The sequence below is a fragment of the Marmota flaviventris genome, chromosome 10 (genome assembly GCF_047511675.1).
Source record: "Marmota flaviventris isolate mMarFla1 chromosome 10, mMarFla1.hap1, whole genome shotgun sequence".
Taxonomy (NCBI): Eukaryota; Metazoa; Chordata; class Mammalia; order Rodentia; family Sciuridae; genus Marmota; species Marmota flaviventris.
The window spans coordinates 104885833-104895794 of record NC_092507.1 but is presented as its reverse complement, the minus strand read 5'-3'; the positions used below and the strand labels follow the sequence as shown (position 1 = coordinate 104895794).

Sequence of the window (9962 nt, the reverse complement as noted above, 5' to 3'; positions counted from 1 at the left end):
TTTTTTTTTGTACTGGGGATTGAATCCAGGGGCACCTTACCCCTGAGCTACTGAGCTACATTCCCAGCCCATTATGAGACAGGTTCTTGAGATTGCTTGAAGTTGCTGAGGCTGGCCTTGAACTTGCAATCTTCCTGCTTCAGTTTTCTGAGCTGCTGGGATTATATGTGTGCTGAAAGTTGTTAGCCTTATTGCTGGTCTTTAAAAATAAATGTTCTTGTGCTCACTTCGGCAGCACATATACTAAAATTGGAACGATACAGAGAAGATTAGCATGGCCCCTGCGCAAGGATGACACGCAAATTCGTGAAGCGTTCCATATTTTTGTCTAATAGACCACCATACAATAATCATGGGAGACTTCAACACACCTCTCTCACCAATGGACAGATCTTCCAAACAAAAGTTGAATAAGGAAACTATAGAACTCAATAACACAATTAATAACCTAGACTTAATTGACATATATAGAATATACTACCCAACATCAAGCAGTTACACTTTTTTCTCAGCAGCACATGGATCCTTCTCAAAAATAGATCACATATTATGTCACAGGGCAACTCTTAGACAATATAAAGGAGTAGAGATAATACCATGCATCTTATCTGATCATAATGGAATGAAACTGAAAATCAACGATAAAAGAAGGAAGGAAAAAGCATACATCACTTGGAGAATGAACAATAGGTTACTGAATGATCAATGGGTTATAGAAGACATCAAGGAGGAAATTAAAAAATTCTTAGAGATAAATGAAAACACAGACACAACATATCGGAATCTATGGGACACATTGAAAGCAGTTCTAAGAGGAAAATTCATTGCGTGGAGTTCATTCCTTAAAAAAAGAAAAAACCAACAAATAAATGATCTCATACTTTATCTCAAAATCCTAGAAAAAGAAGAGCAAAACAACAGCAAAAGAAGTAGAAGGCAAGAAATAATGAAAATCAGAGCTGAAATTAATGAAATCAAAACAAAAGAAACAATTGAAAAAATTGACAAAACTAAAAGTTCGTTCTTTGAAAAAATAAACAAAATCGACAGACCCTTAGCCATGCTAGCAAAGAGAAGAAGAGAGAGAACTCAAATTACTAACATACGGGATGAAAAAGGCAATATCACAACAGACACTTCAGAAATACAGAAGATAATGAAAAATTATTTTGAATCCTTATACTCCAATACATTAGAAGATAGTGAAGGCATAGATAAATTTCTTAAGTCATATGATCTGCCCAGATTGAGTCAGGAGGATATAGACAACCTAAACAGACCAATATCAATTGAGGAAATAGAAGAAACCATCAAAAGACTACCAACTAAGAAAAGGCCAGGACCGGATGGGTATACAGCAGAGTTTTACAAAACCTTTAAAGAGGAACTAATACCAATACTTTTCAAGCTACTTCAGGAAATAGAAAAAGAGGGAGAACTTCCAAATTCATTCTACGAGGCCAACATCACCCTGATACCTAAACCAGACAAAGACACTTCAAAGAAAGAAAACTACAGACCAATATCTTTAATGAACCTAGATGCAAAAATCCTCAATAAAATTCTGGCGAATCGGATACAAAAACATATCAAAAAAATTGTGCACCATGATCAAGTAGGATTCATCCCTGGGATGCAAGGCTGGTTCAATATATGGAAATCAATAAATGTTATTCACCACATCAATAGACTTAAAAATAAGAACCATATGATCATCTCGATAGATGCGGAAAAAGCATTCGACAAAGTACAGCATCCCTTTATGTTCAAAACTCTAGAAAAACTAGGGATAACAGGAACATACCTCAATATTGTAAAAGCAATCTATGCTAAGCCTCAGGCTAGCATCATTCTGAATGGAGAAAAATTGAAGGCATTCCCTCTAAAATCTGGAACAAGACAGGGATGCCCTCTCTCACCACTTCTGTTCAACATAGTTCTCGAAACACTGGCCAGAGCAATTAGACAGACGAAAGAAATTAAAGGCATAAAAATAGGAAAAGAAGAACTTAAATTATCACTATTTGCAGATGACATGATTCTATACCTAGCAGACCCAAAAGGGTCTACAGAGAAACTATTAGAGCTAATAAATGAATTCAGCAAAGTGGCAGGATATAAAATCAACACGCATAAATCAAAGGCATTCCTGTATATCAGCGACAAATCCTCTGAAATGGAAATGAGGACAACCACTCCATTCACAATATCTTCAAAAAAAAAAAAAAAATACTTGGGAATCAACCTAACAAAAGAGGTGAAAGACTTATACAATGAAAACTACAGAACCCTAAAGAGAGAAATAGAAGATCTTAGAAGATGGAAAAATATACCCTGTTCATGGATAGGCAGAACCAACATCATCAAAATGACGATATTACCAAAAGTTCTCTATAGGTTTAATGCAATGCCAATAAAAATCCCAACGGCATTTCTTGTAGAAATAGAGAAAGCAATCATGAAATTCATATGGAAAAATAAAAGACCCAGAATAGCAAAAACAATGCTAAGCAGGAAGTGTGAATCAGGCGGTATAGCGATACCAGACTTCAAACTATACTACAGAGCAATAGTAACAAAAACAGCATGGTACTGGTACCAAAACAGGCGGGTGGACCAATGGTACAGAATAGAGGACACAGAAACCAATCCACAAAACTACAACTATCTTATATTTGATAAAGGGGCTAAAAGCATGCAATGGAGGAAGGATAGCATCTTCAACAAATGGTGCTGGGAAAACTGGAAATCCATATGCAACAAAATGAAACTGAATCCCTTTCTCTCGCCATGCACAAAAGTTAATTCAAAATGGATCAAGGAGCTTGATATCAAATCAGAGACACGCCGTCTGATAGTAAGAAAAAGTTGGCTCCGATCTACATACTGTGGGGTCGGGCTCCAAATTCCTCAATAGGATACCCATAGCACAAAAGTTAATAACTAGAATCAACAAATGGGACTTACTCAAACTAAAAAGTTTTTTCTCAGCAAAAGAAACAATAAGAGAGATAAATAGAGAGCCTACATCCTGGGAACAAATCTTTACTCCTCACACTTCAGATAGAGCCCTAATATCCAGAGTATACAAAGAACTCAAAAAATTAGACAATAAGAGAACAAACAACCCAATCAACAAATGGGCCAAGGACCTGAACAGACACTTCTCAGAGGAGGACATACAATCAATCAACAAGTACATGAAAAAATGCTCACCATCTCTAGCAGTCAGAGAAATGCAAATCAAAACCACCCTAAGATACCATCTCACTCCAGTTAGATTGGCAGCCATTATGAAGTCAAACAACAACAAGTGCTGGCGAGGATGTGGGGAAAAGGGTACACTTGTACATTGCTGGTGGGACTGCAAATTGGTGCAGCCAATTTGGAAAGCAGTATGGAGATTTCTTGGAAAGCTGGGAATGGAGCCACCATTTGACCCAGCTATTCCCCTTCTCGGTCTATTCCCTAAAGACCTAAAAAGAGCATGCTACAGGGACACTGCTACATTGATGTTCATAGCAGCACAATTCACAATAGCAAGACTGTGGAACCAACCTAGATGCCCTTCAATAGATGAATGGATAAAAAAAAATGTGGCATTTATACACAATGGAGTATTACTCTGCATTAAAAAATGACAAAATCATAGAATTTACAGGGAAATGGATGGCATTAGAGCAGATTATGCTAAGTGAAGCTAGCCAATCCCTAAAAAACAAATGCCAGATGTCTTCTTTGATATAAGGAGAGTAACTAAGAACAGAGTAGGGTCGAAGAGCATGAGAAGAAGATTAACATTAAACAGGGATGAGAGGTGGGAGGGAAAGGGAGAGAGAAGGGAAATTGCATGGAAATGGAAGGAGACCCTCAGAGTTATACAAAAGTACATACAAGAGGAAGTGAGGGGAAAGGGAAAAATAATACAAAGGGGACAAATGAATGTCAGGAGAGGGGGCAGAGAGAGAAGAGGGGAGGGGAGGGGAGGGGAGGGGGGATAGTAGAGGATAGGAAAGGCAGCAGAACACAACAGACACTAGTATGGCAATATGTAAATCAATGGATGTGTAACTGATGTGATTCTGCAATCTGTATATGGGGTAAAAATGGGAGCTCATAACCCACTTGAATCAAAGTGTGAAATATGATATATCAAGAACTATGTAATGTTTTGAACAACCAACAATAAAAAATTAAAATAAATAAATAAATAAATGTTCTTTTTCTCTGGCTTATTTTAATAATTTTTCTTCATGTTTGATTTTGTAGCAGCTTGTTAATGATTTGTGTATTAATTATCTATTGTTGTGCAACAAATAGTGTATCCTTTCTGAACAGGTAGGCATATTTTGCTACTAGTTGTTACTGTCCTCCTTCTAGTTACAACCAGTTGTCATGGATGAGCCTGACCCAGACTGAGCTAAATGTATTCTTTGTTTTGGAAATTAGAGCTAAGAACCTGAGATATCAGTGATGGATTTTGGAGAATAAAGGTCAGAAGGGGTCAGTGGGTAAGGTGCCAGACAAACAAAGTTGCCAAAGTTGGCTTAAGCCAGAGTTAATGGGAAAGCAGAAAATACGAGTCTTGTAAGGCCATGGAATTGGTCAAGAGGTGTAGATGGGAGCTTGACTGGTTCTAAGCGGGGAAAGATGGAGAGGGCAGCTGCTGGGTGACTTCCTCTCTTTCAAAAGCTTGCATTTGATTTCTCTGAGTTCTCTGTATACTTTTCAATAAATTATTTTGCCTTGGACTTACTTGGGTAAATTACTTTTAAAAGAAATTTTAAAAACAATAAAAATTTCATCAGAAAACTTGATGTATAAGGGCTTGGGATGCAGCTCAGTGACAGAGTGCTTGCCCAGCATGAGCAAGGCCTGGGTTTCATCCCCAGAACCATAAAAACAAAAGAAAAACAAACAACCCGACACATTATAGGCACCCAATAAATTACAGATTCTGCTGCTATTATTTGGAATGCAGAACTGATTCTTAGGATTTCCTAGTAATACCAGTGTGATGGATCACACATTTTGGGGAGCTCATTAGACATGATGCAGATTTAATACTTTGAACAATGGTTACCAAATACTTGTGAGTGGGCAGTGGTGGTTAAGGTAGCTGCAAATGCATCTGTCTTGTTTTACCTACTGTATTATGTTTTTCTCCTTTGTTACTGTTAGACCCTTGCTGTCTTTCATGAAAAGGAAAAGTATCTAGGAAACTTTAAAGAAATATATATGGTTAGTTGAATAGAAAATACTTTATGAGGATCGAAATAATGAATTCTAAGTATTAAAATATTGAACTCTTTAAAATGTTTTAAAATTAAAAAAGGAGTAATTATATGATTTTAAGACAAATTAAAAACTGAATTTTTCTTGGGTCTTTTTATAGGTTCTCCAAGGACATAAAACTTTCCTAAACGATGCTTATAACTGGGAGTTTTTGATTTGGGAAACAGCTTTATTACTTTTTTTACTGCGCCTGGCCTCACTGGGGTCTGAAACCAATAAGAAATACAGCAATGTTTCCATATTACTTACTGAACAGGTATTGATGGTCTTTTCAGTTTTGCTCAGTGGTTAGAGATGGCATAATGCACTGCAAAATTTATGCTGCAGATTCAGGGTTGGATCACTATCTGACTTTCTAGCTGTATGATCTCACAAGTCACTTTGCTGCTCTGTAATTGTATAATCTTTATATAATGGATATAATATAACATATTCCCTTCACACCCCCAGGATTGTGAGAATTATAATCTAAGGGATTGAAAATACTTTGTTTACTATAAAGGTATTTTACTGGTAGTAATGGAGCATGCTTCCCCCCCCCCCCGCCCCCCACCCAGAGTAGGAATTGAAAACCAAGGGCTATTTACCACTGAGCTACATCTCTAGCCCTTTGTATTTTGAGAGGGTCTCACTAAGCTGCTGAGGCTGGCCTTGAACTTGAGATTCTTTTGCCTTAGCCTCTCTAGAGCTGGGATTATAGACCTGTGCTAAGGGGCATGGCTTGGAGCTTGCTCTTAATCTCATACTCTATATCTAGTGTTGGATTTTATTTGTTTATCTTTTTGGGTACCCGGAATTGAACTAAGGGGCACTCGACTACTAAGCCACATCCCCTATTTTATTTAGAGACAGAGTCTCATTGAGTTGCTTAATGCCTCGCTTTTGCTGAGGCTGGCTTTGAACTTGTGATCCTCCTGCCTCAGCCTTCTGAGCTGCTGGGATTACAGGAATGTGCCACCACGCCCGGCTTGGATCTGTAGATTACTTATCATTGAACCTGTTAAATCTTTTGAATTTCTTTATCAGCTATAGAATACATCATTTTCAGTGTTTGGAAAATGTGTATTTTTCAGTATGTGATATATATAATAAGATTGAGAAATGTTTCTTGTAAATACAGAGTAGTATAAGGTGATTTCTTCTTAACTTGGATTTTAATTTCAAGCTTATTTATAAACTTGTTAGGTAAAAACATTTGGAATCATTAGTTTTTTTGTTTGTTGCCTTAGAATCATAGTGGAGATTTCTTTCTCTAAGGAAAAAAAAAAAAAGAATTAGCAAGTTAAAAGCAGCTATTTTCTTTCTTTCTACAATGTTTACTGAGGATATTAAATTATTTAGGGGGTACTGAGATTAATAAAATAGTTTTTGAATTCAAGGAGTCTTCATGATAATTATAATTAATTTAAATATTTTCATTGTTTTGATATTTAAATTGCTTCATCATTACTGGTATTTTCTTTATTAAGTAGTTTTTCTTTGCCAAAAGGCCACTGATTAGGGATGAGGGCTAGGGTACATGACATATGTTTTCTGTAGAAATAGTTGCAATTTTTCAAGTAAAATTCATTTTACTTGAAAACATGGCCCTCAAAATCTGCCAGATTTTATGCAGTATAATATATACGTATCCTTTCTGTGAAATTTATCATATTCTCTATTCCTTCCCTTAGATTAATTTATATCTTAAAATGGAAAAAAAGCCAAATAAGAAAGAACAGCTCACTCTAGTAAACAACGTATTAAAGCTGTCCACCAAGTTGTTAAAAGTAAGTACTATCTTATGAGATGATTTGACTACAATTTAAATTAAGTCAGCTTATTCTCTGAGAAACAGCAATGGTGAGGTGGCCCTGGAGCCAAGGTGTCAAGGGTCAAGGTGGAGGTCAGGGCCAGAGCTTCTGGAGGCAGGACTGAAGGAAAAAGAGTGGCTCGCCATCACTACATTGAGCCACATGGTGGAAAATAAGCAGCACATGTTCACAGAGGAGCTCTGATCTGCCTCTCTTCCCTGTCTGCAAAGAATCAGAGGTCATTGACTTTTTTCTGGGGACATCTCTGACAGATGAAGTTTTGCCTGTGTAAAAGCAGACCCACGCTGGCCTGCAGACCAGGTTTATTACCATCAGGGACTAAATTAGCCATGTTGGCTGGGTGTTGGTGCTCCAGGGAGGTTGCCAGCACCATCAGATGGGTTATCAACAAGGTCAAGTTCTCTGTCATCCCTGTGGGGCGAGGCTGCTGGAGGAACAAGATAGCAAGCCTCCCGCTGCCCTTGCAAGGGCACTGGCTGCTGTGCCTCTGTCAGCGGCCTCATCCCTGCTCCCAGAGGTGCTAGCATTGTCTGGGCCTCGATGCCCCAAAAGCTGCTGCCAACGACTGGTATCCATCCCTGCAGGGGCTGCAGGGTCAGAGGCTGCACTGTCACCATGGCACACTTCACAGGGCCACCCTTGATGCTGTATGGAAGATCCTCAGCTGTCCCAGTCCTGACCTCTGGGAAGATGCATGTTTACCTGTCTATCAGGAATTCTCCACCAAGGCCTCCAGGCCCACACCAGAGTCTGCACAGAGGACCCGGGCTCCAGTTGTGGCCACCACATAGTGTTTTATATAAGAAAAATAAAGTGAATTAAGCTTGTTTTTGATTAATGAATTAAATCAATACTTCTTAGAAAAGACCCTAACAACAAATAGGTACAGGCTAGATTCAAAATGACAACTTGATTGTTTGGGATTAATAACTGTATAAGAAAAAGTTTCCAGTGTTATTACCCAGGTTCTGATGACTACTGATGTCTATCATATTTTTTAAATTACTTTTTTTCCTCCCATGAATGACACATTGCTCCAGTCTACCTTAAAAAGCTTAGCTTGTAGAAAAGTAGGTAAGAGTAGAGTCTGGATTTCTTGAGGGTAGCTTTTAAATACTAAGAAGAGATGTCCTGAAGCAGTCTCCCTCACCTGAGACTCAGAAACCAGCAAGAAATCACTGATGGCCTTTGAAAAACTGTCTTATTTCAGATTCTTGCATTTTTTTTTAGGAGCTGGACACGCCATTCAGACTCTATGGACTGACAATGAATCCCTTAATCTACAATATCACAAGAGTCGTCATCCTTTCTGCTGTCTCAGGAGTTATAAGTGACCTTCTAGGGTTTAACATAAGAGTAAGTGTGGCCTCTGCTCTGCAGCACCTTAGTCTTTTTTTCCTTTGGGGAGCTGTCTGAGTTTTATTTTACTTTTTTTATTAGAGCGTTCTGGCTGTGTCTTAGCAGCGCTGTGTGTTCTTCCTGTGCTCGCAGCACCAGGAGAGCTCTTGAGGTAAAGCAACAGGCACTCTGCTCGGCGGCCCGCAGGCTTCTCAGCTTAGGTTTCCTCATTTTACACGAGTTCAATAGACAACTATTGTCTGATCCAAACCTCAAGTTTAATGTTACTTTAATAGCATGGGCTAGGTAATGGGCTTCTGATTGAGGGAGATATACAGAGGTAGAATGAATGAGAACCAACAGCACATGAACTACGGTGTGTCATTATTTTTTTTTTTCCTTTTGATACTGGGGATTGAATTCAGGGGCAGTTGACCACTGAGCCACATCCCCAGCCCTGTTTTATTTATATTTTATTTAGAGACAGAGTCTCACTGAGCTGCTTAGGGCCTCAATAAGTTGCTGAGGTTGGCTTTGAACTTGTGTTCCTCCTGCCTCAGCCTCCTGAGCTGCTGGGATTACATGTGTGCACCACTGTGCCTGGCTGTAGTGTTCCATTTTTAATCCTGGAATTTTTAATAGTTTTTCACTATGATGTTCTATGGTTGCTGTTGCCAGAGTTGATATTTTTAAGATTCTTGGTTCCTAGTCAGTGAGTAAACCTCTACATCCCATCTGTCTTAAAAAAACTACCTTTGTTGGTGCTTTTCTTTTTTCAGCTGTGGAAAATTAAGTCATAAGCTGAGTCACGCACGTGCCAGGATTCTCTCTTGGCAGGCATCAGTACTCACCCATCAAGGAAACAGATGACTGCAGAAGCCAGTTCAACACCCACCTGCGTGGCCACAAGCACAGGTGCTCTCAGCTCTGCCCAATCTAACAAAGGGTGTTCCCGGAGGAACAAGTCCTTTCTGCCTGTGTGTGCGTGCTGAGCACCTGCACTCTCATGGTTTTCAAACAATAGGAATAGTCAGCCAACTAAAGACTGTGTGTGTTATGGTAACACAAGGGCAATTTCCTAAGTTAGGCAATTCATTCTGGGCACTTCAGTACTGTGATAGTTAAATTTACTGGATAGAGTCTTTTGGGTAACTATGTAGATGCCCAAAGCATGAAGCAAATATCTTTTACTGGAAATATGCAAATTCAGTACTTTTCTATTACAGTCTATAGAATTGGAGATTTCTCTATCACAGAGAACAAACAAACTATTTTAGGTTGAATCCAAATAAAAGAACTTTACTGGAGAATTTTGATTTCTAGGCTTTCTTTTGTGGTTGAAAGAAAAAAATAACATTTGAACTGACAGCTTCTACTCAATTGTGGAGAAATTTTTAATTAGCTTATGATTCTGAATTAATCCTAATAACTGTAGCTGTTGGTGAAAAGCTGTTGGTAAACTTCAGTATGAGAAATGTAAGTTAGTGCATTCATCCATGTCCATCCAACCTGGTT

At 38.5% G+C, this 9962-nt stretch overlaps 1 protein-coding gene and 1 non-coding gene across 5 annotated transcripts in view; both read left to right on the top strand.

The window, feature by feature from the left end:
• Phtf1 (putative homeodomain transcription factor 1) overlaps positions 1–9962 on the top strand; it is a 49536-nt gene that overhangs the window by 30209 nt on the left and 9365 nt on the right. For 2 of the 4 annotated variants that reach the window (XM_071618213.1, XM_071618211.1), the window contains 4 exons: positions 5396–5551; positions 6969–7064; positions 8340–8465; positions 9227–9757. In XM_071618213.1, the coding sequence (XP_071474314.1) occupies positions 5396–5551; positions 6969–7064; positions 8340–8465; positions 9227–9247 (399 nt within the window). In that variant the 3' untranslated portion in view covers positions 9248–9757. Of the gene's footprint in view, positions 1–5395; positions 5552–6968; positions 7065–8339; positions 8466–8549; positions 8620–9226; positions 9758–9962 lie in introns of those variants that run through there. The other 2 variants (XM_071618212.1, XR_011708908.1) reach the window with 2 other exon arrangements.
• LOC114096774 (U6 spliceosomal RNA) lies at positions 220–326 on the top strand. Its single transcript, XR_003583486.1, has one exon. It is a non-coding gene; the product is annotated as a U6 spliceosomal RNA (small nuclear RNA).